A 17602-nucleotide genomic window follows, 5' to 3' on the forward strand; every position below is an offset into this window, starting at 1 on the left:
ATAGCCGCGGGAAACTTATAGTTTTCAAGATAATTGGGTTTAAAGTTCAAAATTTCGACTATTTAAAGTACGCATTTTTCCCATTTCGAATGAGTTATACACTTATATTTTCCACTTTTATATCCACTAACACTTCACTAATTCGTTTGTACACATTTATTTTACATTATATAGTGCAAAAATAGTTTAATTCAATAATTGAATTATTGTTAAATTCTATTAATTCTGACCATAACAAAAGGGTTGCAAAATTTCAAATAACCAGTGTTACCTTATCGACATCTTTTGTAATTGAACTGAAAGAAATTAAAACAGATAATACCCCAAATATAGGAATCCAAAACCTAGAGAAATAAACTATTACAAAGCATTGATGTTAAGTAGTATGTTATACCCTCAATGACAATATTACTTTTTTCTTGTAGAACTTCTTTTTGCGTTGGCGGCCTTCGGCCGCGCTTCAAAATAATAACCCTGGTCGGTCCAACACCGAGGTGTATCAAAATATTTTTCGCGCAGAACTTCTTTTTGCGTTGGCGGCCTTCGGCCGCGCTTTAAAAAAATAACCCTGGTCGGTCCAACACCGGGGTGTATCAAGGTTTTTTTGCGCAGAACTCCTTTTTGCGTTGGCGGCCTTCGGCCGCGCTTCAAAAAAATAACCCTGGTCGATCCAACACCGGGGTGTACCAAAGTTTTTACGCGCAGAAATTCTTTTTGCGTTGTTTCCTGTATCTAGGGTACAATCTCTCTGTTTATTTTATTTTTCTTCGTTTACAAAATATATTAGTATGGCAACAATGATGTTTGGACATTCACAACCATTTTGTTATTGTCAAAATTAATAAAATTGGACAATGATTTAAATATTGAAATAAAGCTATTTTTGCAGCATCTAATATAAAAAAAATTTCTAAAAACGAATTAGTTAAGTGTTAGTGGATATAAAAGTGCAAAAAAAAGTGTATAATTCATTTTAAATCTCAAAAATACGCACTTTAATTAGTTGAAATTTTGAACTTTAAACCCAATTATCTCGAAAACTATAAGTTTCCCGCGGCTATATCTATATATATTCTTGATCTGGAGGATCTCCTCTATCCGCCCATACCCATTTTATCCCCGAAAGCGTGGGACGTTATTCTAAAGCCGACCCATTAAATAGAATAAAATTAATGTATTTGGATAAAGTTATAAATGTGTACGTATTATATACAAAAAATTTTAAAAGTTATATATTTTTTATATCATATATTACATAATAATAATAGCACGTTGTTTTTTATAAAATTTTTTCGGATTTAATAATTTCGCTGACTGCGAACTGCTACAAATAATTTATGTCGTTAAAATCTCAATTTCAAAGTTTTTCTTACTACTATTTGTATAATGTGGCATCTGTAAGTTATGTGATTGGACCTGTGCGTTGACGAAAAAACGAAAGGTTTTACAATATTTCTTTATACAATTGGAAACCAATAATTTTGTTATAAAAATTGGAAAAGTGTTAAAGCGCTTATTGAGTGAAGTATTTTGTTGTCTACCGTGGTTTAAATATATCGAACGTAAATAATACAGGAACATTGAAAATGGTGATGGCCAATGCATAAGCACCAAAGACTGGCTGTCAGTCACAGGCGTCCCCCGAAGTGAAGTTGGAAAAAATAACAAAATTTTCTTGCCCAATTGTATAAAGACAAATCTTGCAAAAGCGGTACCCTTTTTTCTTGATACTTTTAAATACGGCAAAATGTACAAATTAATGTTATAATTTTACATTAAAACTAGTTTTGTGTGGAGGGAAATAACATTTTTTTCGTATCATGTGTGACGTTTTGTGGAAAACAGGATCAAAATACTAAATTCACAAAACTTCATGATAAAACTTTTAGCAGGTAGCAATTTTTTTTCTAAACTACTGCGAGTGTAAAGGTACAATATATGGGAGAAATTGTTCAGGATGAACTTGTTTAAATGTTATTCTATTTTAGGTGCTGTGCTTCTGAAGTAATACGTGTAAATTGACTGTTAAAGAGTAAATGCGAAGGGTTGTATTTGCAGACAAGTAACAGATAACGACATGATTATACAGGAGCCTGTGCAGGTAACACAAATTTGTAACTTTTAATAATAATATAAATATTAATACATATATAAACTATTTACTATTTGTTCGTTCCAAAGGCCGCCATTTGGCATTGCCTAAACTTTTACGATTACAAAGATGCCGTTTTCCTGTCGGAACGTCTCTGCTGTGAAGGTATGCGATAGTCTTAAATAAACTATATTACAATGCAAATTTACATTTCATTATTTTCAGTCGAGACAGATGAAACAATTTTTCTGCTCGCCACTAGCTACTACAGATCAAATCTGATACATCAAGCTTATTGGTTACTCAAAGAGAAAGCACGCCGTTCACCGTATTGTCGATTTTTGCAAGCGAAATGTGCTTTTCAACTAAAGAAGTACGCAGAATCTGAGTGTGTGCTGGTCAACGGCGGTTTTGGTGATATAAAAAATCTAGAAGATATTGCGAAAGAATTTGGAGAAATTGCATGTTTTGTGCTGCAGTTGATTGCCCAGATATGTGTTAAAACTGAAAGAAGTAAAATGGCTGCAGAAGCACTACGCCGTGCACTTAAACTCAATCCGTTTATGTGGCAAACATTCGCCGATCTATGCCATATGGGTGAATATGTAGATCCCGCTGCTACGTTCCAAATTTCCAATACGGATGTCTTCAATACATGCCAAGGCAGCGCAAATTCTAATTCCATGGTTTTATGTGGTAATACGGGACAAAATATAACGCTAAACGATAGTAGTAGTCAGTATTTAAGTAACATTGGCATAAATAATCCCTCTTCGGATATCCTAATGAATAATACAAATAATAGTTCAAATTACATACTTTGCACACCAGTTGAGCAACAATGGCAACCGCAACCACAGCCAAATATCATAACGCTCCAGAGTCTAATCACCCCAAACAATAATAGCAGCAATTTAAATAATTCAATGTCCATGCTACGCGGTGTCAACACAGCAAATATATCTGTTGGTAGTAGTTTACAAAATTCTGGCATAATGATGCTGGAAGATACACCAGTTGGTTATACCACCGGCAACAACAGCACTGAACACACTAGTTTAAATCCAATGCAAAATTTCGACGTTGGAGCCGGTACTCCATTTCGCCGGCAATTCAAATACCTCTCAGCAATCTCGCCAACAACACCTAGCTTCGGTATTTTACCCATGCATAGTCCATGCGGTGGTGATTCGTCTTTTGTCGGCACAGGTCATGCACAAACGAATATAAGTGTGCTGAATACACCATCACCACAAACATTAATGGAAGCAAATCAGGAGCCTAAAGTAATTGGAAAGAAAATGAAGAGTCATGTTAGTAGTCTGATAAATCGAAAAGAAAGTGGCACAACCACAAATAAACCTACAGTTTTCACACAAACTGGCAATGTTACTCCACGCACACCCAATAATCAAGGCGGTGTATCGTCAGGTACGTCTACATTAAAATATTTTCAAATATTTGAAAATTATCATCATTTAATTTCCAGGTTCACTTATACCCAACGCAGCTGTAAGACGCAGTTCTCGCTTGTTTAGTAATAGTGCCTATTCGGTAAAAGAAAACAACAAATCTCCGAATATTACTAGCAACAAGTTTGCACTGCCACGTTCTCCGCCACGAAAAACTAAGACGCGCATGCCTAAAATTTCTCTAAATAACGAACTGATCGAAGATAAAAGTATTAATATAAATGCGGACAAGCTGATTGAGAAGAACGCACGTAAAGACAAAGAAAAAATTGAAACAATAACATCAGCTACTGGTCACAATCGTTCCATTGAAGACACCAAAGTGTTACTGAACAATAGTTTGAATAACGCACAAACGATGGCGCATCATGTACTCACACTAAAGAAACAGTCAGCAGATGGTTTAATGTCATTATTGCGCGATTTGGGTGAAGGTTTTAAACTGCTCACACTTTATCAGTGTAAAGCAGCTATTAAACATTTTGAAAGCAAAATACCAAAGCATCACTTGTGCTCCAGCTGGGTACAGTCTCTCATTGGTTTAGCTCATTATGAACTGCGCGCATATGAATCTGCGATTTCCGTATTTAAAGACATACACGAAACTGAGCCCCATCGTTTAGAATTTATGGAGATATACTCATCATCTTTGTGGCATTTGCAAAAAGAAGTCGATTTATCAGCACTGGCACAGGACCTAATCAATCAAGATAAAACCTCACCGATCACTTGGTGTGTAGCTGGAAACTGTTTTTCATTACATAAAGAGCACGAGACGGCAATTAAGTTCTTCAAACGGGCTGTGCAGGTGGATGCCGATTTTGTTTACAGTTACACACTACTTGGGCATGAACTCGTTTTAACTGAAGAATTAGATAAGGCTGCTGACTATTTTCACGCTGCTGTTGCCCGCGATCCACGACATTATAACGCGTGGTTTGGTATGGGCACTATATATTCCAAACAAGAGAAATACGAGTTAGCTGAATTATATTACATCAAAGCATTAAAAATCAATCCGCAAAATTCCGTTATACTGGTGCATATTGGTGCAATGCAATATTTTATGCAGAAAAAGGAGCAAGCGCTGCAAACACTAAACACGGCTGCAATGTTGGATCCGAAAAATCCATTGGCACGTTTTCATCGCGGCTCAATTTATTTCTCATTGGGCAAGCATCAAGAGGCATTGCGCGAACTCGAAGAATTGAAAGAGGTGGTACCAAAAGAGTCGGTAGTTTTCTATTTAATTGGTAAAATACATAAAACTCTGGGTAATGTGGATTCAGCACTTATGCACTTCAGCTGGGCCACTGATCTCGATCCGAAGGGCGCAAATAATCAGCTAAGAGATGCTTTTGACTCAGCCGTGGTACCAATGTTCAGTCCCGCCAGAAATGATCAGAGCGTAGATGCAGATCAGGATCCAGAACCGACATCGGATCGTTCGGATGACTCAACGCAAGCACAACAAGACATAAATTATGACAGTGATGTGTATTGAATTGTTAGAATGAGTGTTTGCTCTTCTACTCCAATGCACTAACGAGCGTTAAACGTATTCAAAACAAAGGTGAAACCGATTGATATGTTAATACTTTTTGTGTGTAATATTAAGTGAGTGCTACTACGGTTAATCCACTGACCGACCGAATAACAAACAAACGTAAAAAGACGAAAAAATTTAATTCGAAATTGTCCCCTGGAATAATATGATATGAATATTCAACTAAATTTAAAATTTGCTAATCGAAAGTAAGCTAGATCAAAGAAAATGCGATTAAGAAATACATACATAATTGTGAATTTAATTGTTTATATATACATATACATCATAAATCGGCATACTTTCCAGTTAAGTTGTATATCCAAAGCTTTTTTTTTTTTGAATGTCTACTACAATTGGTTGGGTTATGATTCACTTAATTGCACATTATTTAATTTCATTACATTAAAAGTAAACCAATGAGTTAAAGTAACTGCAAATGTTAAAATGAAAATCGTAGTTAATATTAAACAAAATGTGTATTCCTAGGTACTCTATTGCAAATTAAAACTAAAAAAATAAAGTAATTTTATTTCTTATCTCTAGCGGCATACTTAAGAATATGCAATATTAGTTTACTAAAGTTGATAAATTCTTAAAAAGAATTTGTAAATATTTCTAGCTTACAATTTATACATTATTTAAAAGGAATATTTTGTTTTCTGCAGCTATTAATTATGAAATACAATAAACAAGTCGTCGCTGCTGGGGTCGTTAAATTAAGAATACAAATGCTAATAACTAATTACGTTAAATAACTTAACAGTTATTGAATTGAACAAATTGTCTGAAAACGCTGACAAATTGGGACTGGCTATATTTGAAATGAAATAAATGTAAGATCGTTATCGAAGAGGGGCGGTTAGCAAAATAAAAGAAAAACTCATGAAATAATATATAGCATATTTGCAAATCAATAAATACTTACTGATGTATGTGGAAAATATTTATATTTTTTTTATATATTTGTGGTATAGCTTTCCCGGTCATTTTTGTTTGATATAATTGGGGTTAAGTTAAAGCCCAATACTTACAAATAAACAACACAGTGAGTGCTAGATCTTATGAGGAAAGCTCTTATTGCAACATTTTCCTTACTTTCGGCCCTTGTCACTTCCCTAAAACAATGTGAAGAGTATTTTAGAGAGTATGACAACAACATAATATTCATTCCTTAACCATTTAATGCAGCTATGTGCTCTAGTTGTCCGATCTTAACAATTTGTTCGTAGATTGTACCGTTACCTTGGGTAATAATTTACGCCAAAGTTCGTGAAGGTAGCTTTCGAAATAAAAAAGTTTTCCATATTGAACCTTGTCTATGTTCAATCAGTTTATATGACAACTATATCCTATAGCTGTACGATCTCAACAATTTGTTTGGATATTACAGTGGTGCCTTGGTCAACAATCTACAACAAATATCGTAAAGGTATCTTGTCAAATAAATACAGGGACATTAGTTTGGTCGATCAGTTTGTGTGGCAGCTATAATGCTCCGATATCGGCGGTTCCGACAAATTAAGAGCTTACTGGAGAACTAAGTGACAAGTTCGCGTATATGCAGAAGAACATGGCTAAATCGACTCAGCTCATCACGCCAATCATTTATGTACGTCTATAATTCGACGTTTCCTTTTGGGTGACAAACTTAATATTGTACTACCTGTACTGGGTATAAATATGCATTTATGTACATTCACAATATCCATAATCAATATGCATATGATCAGTTTGATTAATTTTACAACGATAATTTTTTATATTTATTTATAAAAGCATTATAAATTATTATGGACTTAATTACTTATTTACATATGTATATCTGTATCATTTTTAAAATTTGCTTCCGGTTGAAAAGCAAAAATGACTTTCTGTAAAGTCTCTGTATCCAACTTCATTATCTTCTCAATCAAGTCACGCAAGTAATCGAACTCTATGTTTAACACATATGCCAATGTTTGCAAATGTAAAAGACGCATTCGAAATACTACTTTATCCAATTTTAAAACATCACGTATGTCATCACATCCGAACAGTTCTCGAAGAGATTCCGGCAACGATATTGTGGAAGTGGATGAATCTAAATCAAGTGATTGTGTTAATTCTGGCGTGGGAAAGTGTATTTCTGGTTGAACATTTGACTCCATCGCTTCAAAAAATTGCAATTGTTGAGGATTAATTAAAGTGTTGGTGTAGTTTTGATTGACAAAATGATTCGGATACATTGGAGGTAATAGTGAGGTATTGTTATAGCAATAAAAATCATTATTCTGCCTCGGCTGGGCATTTGCTGCAACTTGCAGCAATGGATTTCTTATGGGGTTAAAATAATTATCAATTGATATGATAGGTGGTTTTACTTCAACCTCATTTGAAACAGGTTCGATGCGACTTTTTTTATATTGTCTAACGCTTTTAGACCTAGTATAACCTCTTTTTCTGCCTCTTATTTTAGTTGCTGCTGCAGATGGTACGGTTGGACATCTAAATTTATATTGAAGATAAAGATTGGTTAGAGATTCACAATTTCTAATATGCGTCTCCGCTATATAGTTCTACATATTTTGCATGTGTGTATTCTTTATGCAGACATAAAAGGCGTAATATATATTATTTTTTCTCTTACCGTTTATTCTGAGCCCGCTTCACAGATTTTAAACTACTTTTTTTTGATATATTACTATTACTTGTATTTATCTCTTGTAACGCAGAGTTGGTCTTAGAAATATTTAACAAAGTGTTTTTGTTAACGTCTGTGCCTTGATCCTCACTTATTTTTTTGAATAACTGAGGTAAGTGTTCATTACTGTTACTTCCGTTATCCGTTTTGCCTCCTAAAATTTGAATTTGTTTTTTAACATCCCGATTATCAGAAATTAAATAGCTACTTTCATCAAAACAATTAGGTTTATCCGCAACATCTTTACATTTAATAAGTCGTTGTGATCGTCGCATTTAAAGTAATTAGTATTTATTATTATATATAAATAATTAAACAATTCGACACAGAAGTAGGTTTGTTCCCTTCCGATATTTCTAACTCGAAGTATACACGACGACCAACTTTTGGAGGACATTTATGAGTATAAAAAACGTTAGGAACATTTCCTATGATATGCACATCACTTTAACTCCATGGCTTGTTAGTTCAAATCATAGATAATAGGCAAGAGTTAAAAACTATTAAGTTAAAAGATTTGCGATTACTTCCTTTGCTATTGTGAATTACTGATATCGAAATATACCTAATCGATATTTTCTAAATCCGATACACTTATATGTGAATAACAAAATATCGTTTGAATTGATTACCATTGATTTATTGCTCAAATTGTGAAAACTTTTATTGTAGTTGCTGAAAGAAATGGCGGAAAACGACAATAAACAAAATTCGAATGCAAATTTACAAATAATACGTGATCCTAATTTAGCAAAGAATCGAATTTTTGTTGGCAATCTTCCAACGTGTACCCGTGAACAGTTGGAAAGTATATGCCTCCCTTATGGGAAAGTATTAGGTTCACTGGTGCAGAAAAATTTTGGTTTCGTTCAATTCGAATCAGAGGAAATAGCTAATAAAGTCGCGTCATCATTGTCCAAATCTATATTTAAAGGCAATGTAATTACTGTGAGGAACGCTGCATCTAAGCAAGCTCCTAAGCGACCGGCGTCTGATAACGTTGTACTTCCAACAAATATGAATGCCGGCTATTTTGGAGGACCAGAATCTATGCCTACAAATACCACGCCAAATATGAATCCAGATTACAATGATTGTGAAATAATCGTAATTGATCGACGAAATACGTAGGTTTCATAATAAAATTTATTCATACATGTTTTGAAAACTAATATATTTTATATAATAATTTTAGAAAATACGCGGAGTACATTGAACAGCGTCTTAAAGATATAAATTTAAGAGTGGATGTGCTTTTCCCGAACGAGGATGTGCCACTCGGGAAAGTTTTAATAAATATCTCGTCTCGAGGCTGCTTGTATGCAATATTGATAACACCACAGCATGAAGAACACAATAGCATAACAGTCAACATATTATATGGTCAGCCAGCAGAGCATCGAAATATGCCCGTGGATGATGCAATAATGTTGATATCAAAAGACTTTCGCCAGAAAATGGCTAACGATGTGATGAAAAAAACAGCATTTGCTGCATCTCTACCAAAACCCATGCCAGGGGTAAATATGGGTAATCCTATGCAAGAAGATCGCCATCCCAGTGCTATTCAAACGCTTTTAAATTTACTTTCGGACAATATGCCGCTTACAGTTCTTCAATATGATAGAATAATAAAATATCTTCAAGAACGGCGAGAACATCAAGTAAAAATAGAACTTGGCGATGCAGCAGATATAGCAACAAAAGTGCCCGATCCTGAAATTGAACTACAGAAGAGAATCCTAGATATAATGAATAAACCGTCGGTAGCTGAAACACATTACAAATTATTATATCCCACGTTAGAAGCAGTAAGATCCGATTACCGGGTTATGGATCTCTTAAAAGATATGCGCGTACAGAGGGCCCTTGAATCGTTAATGGATTCTAGTTTGGTAGGAACTGTAGAGAACTACATGAAATATTAGTTTAATATAAGTTTTATTAATAAACCAACTTAAATTTCACTATATTAACCTTGTAAAATTGAAATAACGAACTTATGGCCAAGAACGTTTTGCATTATAGCCTTCAAATTTGCCCCGATACTTTAAACCCGTTACAAGAGTCGAACTCTTTGGGAATGCGGTCTGACCATTAAACTTTGTATCGGTGTCTGGATTAAAACGTACGTAATCATGTTGTATATGTAAATTTTCTGGAAGTTTGGCATTCTTTAGAGCATCATAAGGTACAGTGGTGTTCACAGAGGTCTCGTAAAATTTGACTACATCACCTGAAAATAGAAGTTATATTCTAGTTTTATTAATAATTATGGTGGCGGAATTTTCAGGTTTACCTATACTTTCCAATTCATGAATCTGTGAATTTGGGACGCTATGTTGAAAATCTTGAAAACATGCATCTAAAAATTTAAATTTTTCTTCCAAATTTTCTAATTTATAATCGTTGGCGAAGGATATTTTTAGATTGTTACATATCGAGCGTACTTTGTCCGGAACATTTTGAGGTGGACGATATGGCTTTTGTGACCGCAAGAACCTGAATAAAATTGTAAAATTAATTAATTTTTACTGAAATTTATCTTTAATATAAGTACCCTTTGCAAGCCAAAGATTTTCCCACATCGGTCACATTTCGTTGCGCGTGTGCATGTGCTTTTTTAGTTGCCGCAGTTGAATATGCTGATAGTATGTGCCATGTTTTCTGCTATAATAGTATATAATATATTATCGGCGTCTTACAACATTTAAAATAATACTTACATTTAAATTTATCGAAAATTGTACACTTTTATATAAACTCATCTTGATGTTTTCTACTTCAGTATCAGATGTAATAACCTCTTCCTCTTTACTAAAAATTAGATCACAATAGCATTATTAGTATAGCCGAAATAGACAAATATATTAACTTGATAGTTTGTATATTTTGGTTGATCGTTTGATATCAATGTTTTTTTTTTATTTAACAGATATAACCAAATAAATATATTGTAACAAAAGATTTGTTTCTTAGTACCTTAATGTTTGTTTGGTATTTGTTTGCTGTTACCCTTGAAGTTAACTTCTATTTATCGAATTTACCGTGCTTTTATTTATTTTTTATATACGAAATTGTTGAAGATTAACTTCTGATTCTGAAATTTTATATACAGACATACAAATTTAATGTATGTAAATTTTTGAAAATTTTAAAGAATGTTTACAGGTTTATTATTAAGATACTCGTAGTATTTTAAAATTATTTCATCGATCCGATAAATTATACAGATATTTTTTTGGCAGAGAATGTCATCTCTAGTTTCTAAACTGTTGAACTTGACAGCGAAACGCCGATTCAATGGCTTCACAATATTAGAAGAAAGCACGGTGTTGAAAATTTGGAATGGTTTCAGTTTGATTAATAATAGAAGTAATTATAATTTTGAACATAACATAGTTTTGCTAAAATGATATTTGCGCAAATATAATTAAACGATTCGTATGTGAAATAAATTTTGCAGCAGTGAAGGATTTTGCATTAACTACGATTGGCGAGACCAATATATATTCGGTGTTTACAACAACGTTTGTTAAAATGAGTACGATGGATATATGACAGGAAAGTGAGAGGAAATCAATTATCCCACCCCCTAGACCCAGTGTTGTGTTTTCACGGCGCCAAACCAATTTTTATGATTTTGTAATATGAATTCATTGTAATTAATTATTTATATAAATAGCAAAGAAATTGACTGCAAGTTGCCGAAAATAAATTAAATAGTTTTTTTTTAAATATTGTAAATCTGTTGAAAACATTCGAAGTGAATACTCTATTAAACGTAGATAAAGCAATATTATGTGAAAGAGGGTAAACCAAAATTCTTCTTAAATTTCACCGTTTAAACACCAAAGCAAAAGTTGTGAAATTTAGAATGGTGTAGCATAAATTTATTCAAACTTAAACTTAACTTTTCCATCGAAAACCACATTTAAATGTAGGAAAATACATCACTGATTGCTTTTACTAAGAATTGGCTTTTTCTCTTATAATCGCCATTTTCGATTCCACAGTCGCAAATGTCATGTCGTCGTTACCGTCAGCAATTCGATTTGATTTTGGTTGGTAGTGTTCGGTATTCGTATATTTAATAGAAATTTTGTTTAAAACAATCGGTTTATAAATCATCTCGAACAAGGCAAAGTGTAAGAGAACTTTAAATAAGTAAATAGTGTATTGCTAAACATAAAAAGAATCCAACGGATAAATCTTCAAAAGACTTGAAAATATCGATTGGTCTTTATTAAAAAAAAGCATAAAGAGTGCGAATGGAAAGTGGAGCAAAAGTGTACCATATGCATGTGTGCATACTCCTCATATTTGAAAGAGATTGTGTGTATAAGTAGATGCGTGAAGTGTGGATTACTCTTTATATGTGCTAATAGGAGAATTTGAAAAGGGAAGAACGGAAGAACTAAGCGGGAGAATTAAGTGAATTGTGCGAAAGTATACAAAAAATGAATATAATAGATTTGCATAGAATATGCTGAAAGTCTCCTATAAACGCTTTAAATTCAAAGAATTTGCTATGCTTGACCAACGAATTGTTTATTAATAATTTTTTAATTTAAGTTTTCTAATGTTAACGTTGTATGTATATAAAAACAATCATAATTATTTATAAATAATCCTTCAAAGGTAGCAAAGAAGTAATTCATTATTTCCGACAAAAAATAGCAGATGCAACAACAAATTGTATTTAATAAAAATTGTCCAAGTGATTGAAGCAAAGAAACAACAGTAATAACATGTATTTGATTAAATTAAAAAGAGTGTAAAAGGCGAAAGACACTAGCAAGGATAGCAAGATAGAGCAGACGCTTGGGAGAAATAGAAACTAAGAAGAGCCGAAGAGAAACTGAGTTATCCCAACCGTGTTGTTGTTTTTAGTTGCAGTCACTGCTGCAATGTTCTTGTAGTAGTCTCTCATCGATTCAAATTCGAATAGAGTTAATATTGGCTAATCCACCGCCCCATCGCGGGTATTTACTAACAGTAGGCTCGTCTATATATATTTTGAAACTACATTTGAAGAAGGAAATAAATATGATAATTCAAGTGGTTTTAAAATTACATTGATATATTACATTTAAAGGAACCCATGAATTTCACAATTAAAGACGTTCATAATTTAATGCTTTAGAAGTGACAATAAATATGAATGCTAATTTGGTTTCCATAATCTTAAAAAAAAAAGACCAGGCATTATATTTCCACGTCCTTTATTAACACGATATATTACTTTCTATTTCCTTTCCATAAGAGCTTTAATTGTTATTTGAAAAAACAATCACATAAATTAGCTGAAAAATTGTAATTTCTTTTCGGAGATATCCAAATGCTTCCAAATTCTTTGGAGAATTTAAATGTCTTTTTTTTTATAGTATTTTTTTTTACATTAAAAAAGATTTGTAAAATCAATTATAAAAATAGTAGTTTTTACATGAATATATTGATGTATATGGAACATGGAATTATTTAATTCTGGCATTTGTCTAAACATTTGAGTCATAATGACTCCGAGAATTGATTCCTTATTGTTTATACATATATATTTTCAATTGACAATGTTTAATTAAAAACTTGCTTGCGCATTTCTCTTAAAACATATATATATATGTATGTACGTACATAATATAATGTATATTTGTAAAAGAGTTTCGCATTGCTAAGATGAAAACTAAGATTATAGGACCACTGTTTGAATTAATGAGGGTTTATGAGATAACGTCTCCTAATATACGGTGGGTTATTGGAATGTGGGCTCTGACTCGACAAAGTAGCTGAGGTCGACCGCTATGTGTCGGCTTTTTATTTTACTAGAGCGCAAAGAGAACACCAACCGTCGCGTTCCGCACTTAAAATACTCTCTTTTTTTATGCCTATCATATCGAGAGAAAAATTTGATTTTTCTAAATCTGTTTCATTATTACTCTCTCCTTTAACTAAATCCTTTAAATATTGTAATTTACAAGTGTGATGTATGTGTTTATTATACATATGTACAATTCAATGTGTTTTTTTTGTTGGGGAAAAACAATGAAATAAAAAAGTTTATTTCCTAGTTTTGAGTTGTAAATCGAAAATACTGAGAACAAATGCAACCCTGTTTGGTGTTGTTGTTGTGGTTGTTGTCTCTTTCATCTGCGATTCGGTTCATTTCCATTCCGAAGTAGAAATAGAAGCAAAAGTAAAAAAGACAAAATTTCCATTGTGTATAGACGACTTTGCAGCACTTGTATGTCGTTTATTCGTTGGTTAACATTTTTTCTTGTTCGCTATCGCTGTGGTCAATAATATTTCTAGTGAGGAAGAAATTTTATTAAATAATTTTGCAAAACCGAATAATACGTGAAAAATTAATAATTTTTACAAGAAAATCAAATGAATAATTGTTTATAAACATGAGATTACTCATGTTGACTGCATAAATTCAAGGTGTTTTTTTTAAATATAAATTGTTTGTTGTATCGAAAAAATTCACAACTTTTACAATACCGCAGAAGTAAAAAGTTTTCATGTTAATATACGCAAGCATACAAGCGCGTATGTATGTATATAGGTATGTATATACCTAAGTATGTAAAGAGGAAAAGTGCACATCTGTTCGTTAGATGCGTTAACAGTGAAACAAATTGCAATAAAAGTTACAATATTAGTGAAAGCATACAAAAATGTGATAAATAATAATTAAATATTTCTTAATACATTTTATTCACCAGGTTTGATATAATCAAAGAATATAAAATTCAAAATTTTATTAAACTCATCTAAAGTAAAATTCATACGCATCATACGAATAATTGAAGAAAAATGTCTACACAAAATATTTGAGCATGCAGTGGAAAATTTAATAAACTACATACATTACCTACCTATTATTTTATATTTTGTCTACATCAACATCAACGATTAACGAAAAGCCAGCAACAAACGGTGAACCACAAGCAAAGCAACCAGTCATTCAGGCAACGACCATCGACTTTCATCGCAATTCGCTCTCTTCTCATTATGTTGCGTCGCAACAAAGCAACAAAAAATCTGAGGGGCATCGGTATTAGTCGGTGACTGTTGTGTCGAAAACAGTAGTAGCAGTGTTGGTGCTACCCTTCATCATCATCAACAGTGCACAAGAAAACAGACAAAAATAATACACTAAATAAAAGCAAAAAATAATAAAAGTGTTCATACTCGCGCGCGCCGCTGTTCTTTCTATCTATCGTAACGTCACCGGTTCTCACATTGTGCACCACTCGTCTGCTCGTTTGTTGGCCGCTTACTCGTTCGCACGTTTAGTTAGTATCCCGTTCAGTTGTGCTGTTTATCGGTGGCGGTAGTGTGGTAGTGTTTGTTGTTGCACGAGTCGTCGTCATCGTCATCAGTGGCAAAACTCGTGCAAAAATTGCGAAGAGCACAAATTTCATTGTCGCTGAACTATGGTGTTTGTTTGTGTGTGTTGGTGAGAAATCGTAGTCGCAGTAGCGACTATAGTCGATCGTAAACGTCGACAGAGTTGTTAGTGTTTGTCAATGTACTAAATGCACACTGGTGTTAGTAATATTGTGGTTGGTTGGTAATTTCGAAATTGATTTACCTGAATCCGAATGTTAATTCGAATCGGAATCCTAATCCAGTATAGTGTTAAAAATGTAAAGCGGAATACAAAGTAAAGAAAAAAACGAAATTGTAACAAATAAAAATTGAGTGCATGGAAAACCAAAGAAAGTGTTTACTAAATGAGAAAGCAAGTAGAATAAAAGATAAATATAAAATAAAAGCATCAAATCATAAACAAGTAGTAAAAAAATATCTAAATATTCGTTTTTATTACTTAGCGACCAAAATTATTCAAAAGTCGAAATAATAAGTATAAGTGAGACGAAGAAAAATAGTGTAAAAAAAAACAGTAACAGTAGTGCAACAAGGGCACTTCCTAATTTCTACCTGTGTGTCAGACCGTTATAACGTTTGCGTGTGTGTATGCGCTTGTGCGAGTTTATTTATCAGCTCGCTTTCGCATAGTATGCGATACACGGCAGTTGATCAAAGCATAACCAAAAGTTATAAACGGCAAAATAACGATAGCACTATATAATTCATATGAATGTAACAGTAACAGAGCAAACGACACGGTAATGACGTAGGCACTATAGTGAAAATAAAGCAAAAATATCGTTTAGTTATACAAAATACAGAAGCCACGAAGCTTTTGTCTTGAGTGGTGCTGCTGTGTAGTACTCATTTAATTGAAATTTTTGCTGAGACGCAAATTACTTATTATCAACGATAATTGAGAAAATGAGGAGCTGTTGTGTAAAAAAAATACATGAACTATGACGCATCAAAATCATCAGACTAACGGCGCTAGTTTGGAGGATTGCCATACAAACTTCTTTGCCCTGGTGAGTTTTAAATTTATAAACAAAAAAAAAAAAGTAAGTGCATAAATATTTCTGTACCGTTACGACCATAAAATCAATATTATTGTTTCAAAAAGTACTTTGGTCTTAAATATACTCCCAACAATTCATATGCAATACCTTGCTTACCTCTCACGAATTCCCGGCAATATGTGAGGGAGTGAGTTGTCTTGTTAGCAGAAGAGAGAATTTGAGCCGCATACTTTGATTTGTTCACCTAAGTATTTATATAAATAGTGTTTGTTAGATTTTGCAAAACAAACGTAAATATATGTTTTTTTTTTGGTTTAAATTCATATTATTGACTTGGGCAGAGCATGTGTTGCTTCGATGTTTGTTTCTTACTCCCACCTGACTTGTTATGTTTTAACGTTTTACAGTTTCACTTAGGGGCTTGTTGCTCTTATACAGTGTATGTGCGAAATTATACAAAAACCCAACACTGTCGCGTACACAAGCTTTTCATAATATCAATACGAAAAGCTGTGTGCCTTTGTTAAAAATAAACCGTTTTTAATGTACATATATAGATCTTTGTTGATATGTGTACATTTCATGTAATAAATAATTAGTTAAATATTTAAAAAAATCATTTTTTTGTTTTTGTAAATATATATTTTGCTAATGTCTTCTGTTATTCGTTCTGGTTTCCACCAACCTCTAAACACAAATTTATGGTAGTATTTCTGCAAATAATAGTCACCTGTAACTATGGCTCAACCATTCATGCATTATCTGTCAAAACAACTGTAACTTACATCGTTATATAAAGTCAGATTTAATTTCAAGCTGTCTTCCGTCTTAATATTCAAATTTTATTCTAATTACGATACTATTTGCATCAACTGTTGTTTCTAACTGTTTTTACTTGGCATAAAAAGTAAATAATATATTTTAAATAATTTTTATTTTGCTAACGAGTTAACATTACATTTCGAGAGTAGATCAAGGTTGTAGCGGAACAAAATGTCTGATTCATTTTATATATAGGGAGCACTCTTATTTTATTTTTATTATTTCTTTCCACTATTTATGACCAATATTTAATATGTTTGGTATTTTCGATTTCGTTGTAGCATTTCTTGTGGCTGTCGGTTATATTTATTTACGTATACACTTGTACATATTATATACTTACATTATATGTACATATTTATATACAAATATAGCCGCCAGTGTGCTTTAGCGCATCATTTTCTTCACTTGTTCCGCTGCGGCTGTATTTCTCTCCCGTATATTTAGCTCATTCGTTATTCCTTTTTTTTATATTTTTTTTTATTTATTTATTTACCTTACACGTGTATGTGTGTGTTCGTACTCATTTCCAAAGTCAAAGCAAATAAAAAATGACAACAGTTTCATTCCTAATTGGTGCTGGTGTTTTGT

At 32.8% G+C, this 17602-nt stretch overlaps 5 protein-coding genes across 7 annotated transcripts in view; 3 read left to right on the forward strand and 2 right to left on the reverse strand.

Moving 5' to 3' along the window:
• Positions 1 to 1393: 1393 nt before the first annotated feature.
• On the forward strand, positions 1394 to 6056 carry Cdc27 (cell division cycle protein 27). The gene is made up of 5 exons (XM_070111059.1): positions 1394 to 1929; positions 1989 to 2101; positions 2182 to 2257; positions 2318 to 3523; positions 3582 to 6056. Exons 2-5 carry the CDS (start codon positions 2078 to 2080, stop codon positions 5066 to 5068), a joined length of 2793 nt encoding a protein of 930 aa, XP_069967160.1. The 5' UTR covers positions 1394 to 1929; positions 1989 to 2077; the 3' UTR covers positions 5069 to 6056.
• An 865-nt stretch (positions 6057 to 6921) lies between these two features.
• Positions 6922 to 8295, reverse strand: mei-P22 (meiotic P22). The gene is made up of 2 exons (XM_014238753.3): positions 7740 to 8295; positions 6922 to 7597 (listed from the first exon to the last, which is right to left on the reverse strand). The coding sequence occupies exons 1-2, from the start codon at positions 8066 to 8068 to the stop codon at positions 6922 to 6924; spliced, it is 1005 nt and encodes a 334-aa protein (XP_014094228.3). The 5' UTR covers positions 8069 to 8295.
• A 99-nt stretch (positions 8296 to 8394) lies between these two features.
• On the forward strand, positions 8395 to 9765 carry Neos (nuclear receptor coactivator protein neosin). Its single transcript, XM_014238761.3, has 2 exons — positions 8395 to 8920; positions 8989 to 9765. Exons 1-2 carry the CDS (start codon positions 8478 to 8480, stop codon positions 9719 to 9721), a joined length of 1176 nt encoding a protein of 391 aa, XP_014094236.3. The 5' UTR covers positions 8395 to 8477; the 3' UTR covers positions 9722 to 9765.
• On the reverse strand, positions 9718 to 10610 carry mRpL50 (mitochondrial ribosomal protein L50). 2 transcript variants are annotated; one of them, XM_036375875.2, is made up of 4 exons: positions 10520 to 10610; positions 10354 to 10460; positions 10093 to 10295; positions 9718 to 10029 (listed from the first exon to the last, which is right to left on the reverse strand). In XM_036375875.2, exons 1-4 carry the CDS (start codon positions 10559 to 10561, stop codon positions 9794 to 9796), a joined length of 588 nt encoding a protein of 195 aa, XP_036231768.2. In that variant the 5' UTR covers positions 10562 to 10610; the 3' UTR covers positions 9718 to 9793. The 2 variants fall into 2 exon arrangements, with proteins under 2 accessions (XP_036231768.2, XP_014094238.3); XM_014238763.3 differs by having other exon boundaries at positions 10354 to 10463.
• Positions 10611 to 15320: 4710 nt separating this feature from the next.
• The window catches only part of skd (mediator complex subunit skuld), a 28793-nt gene continuing 26511 nt past the window's right edge, over positions 15321 to 17602 (forward strand). For both annotated transcript variants that reach the window (XM_070112158.1, XM_036375872.2), the window contains exon 1: positions 15321 to 16198. In XM_070112158.1, the coding sequence (XP_069968259.1) occupies positions 16130 to 16198 (69 nt within the window). In that variant the 5' untranslated portion in view covers positions 15321 to 16129. The remainder of the gene's footprint in view (positions 16199 to 17602) is intronic.

Source organism: Bactrocera oleae, chromosome 6 (assembly GCF_042242935.1).
Source record: "Bactrocera oleae isolate idBacOlea1 chromosome 6, idBacOlea1, whole genome shotgun sequence".
NCBI lineage: Eukaryota > Metazoa > Arthropoda > Insecta > Diptera > Tephritidae > Bactrocera > Bactrocera oleae.

Excerpts from the sequence above, each read along its gene's own strand:
- Neos (XM_014238761.3), top strand. The coding sequence starts at position 8,478 with ATGGCGGAAAACGACAATAAACAAAATTCGAATGCAAATTTACAAATA. Across the intron at positions 8,921-8,988 it reads GTAATTGATCGACGAAATAC|AAAATACGCGGAGTACATTG; the intron begins GTAGGTTTCATA and ends TAATAATTTTAG.
- mei-P22 (XM_014238753.3), bottom strand. The coding sequence starts at position 8,068 with ATGCGACGATCACAACGACTTATTAAATGTAAAGATGTTGCGGATAAA. Across the intron at positions 7,598-7,739 it reads AAGCGGGCTCAGAATAAACG|ATGTCCAACCGTACCATCTG; the intron begins GTAAGAGAAAAA and ends ATATAAATTTAG.
- mRpL50 (XM_014238763.3), bottom strand. The coding sequence starts at position 10,561 with ATGAGTTTATATAAAAGTGTACAATTTTCGATAAATTTAAAT. Across the intron at positions 10,296-10,353 it reads AAATCTTTGGCTTGCAAAGG|GTTCTTGCGGTCACAAAAGC; the intron begins GTACTTATATTA and ends AATTTTATTCAG. Across the intron at positions 10,030-10,092 it reads TCATGAATTGGAAAGTATAG|GTGATGTAGTCAAATTTTAC; the intron begins GTAAACCTGAAA and ends TTCTATTTTCAG.
- Cdc27 (XM_070111059.1), top strand. The coding sequence starts at position 2,078 with ATGATTATACAGGAGCCTGTGCAG. Across the intron at positions 2,102-2,181 it reads TTATACAGGAGCCTGTGCAG|GCCGCCATTTGGCATTGCCT; the intron begins GTAACACAAATT and ends TTCGTTCCAAAG. Across the intron at positions 2,258-2,317 it reads GGAACGTCTCTGCTGTGAAG|TCGAGACAGATGAAACAATT; the intron begins GTATGCGATAGT and ends CATTATTTTCAG.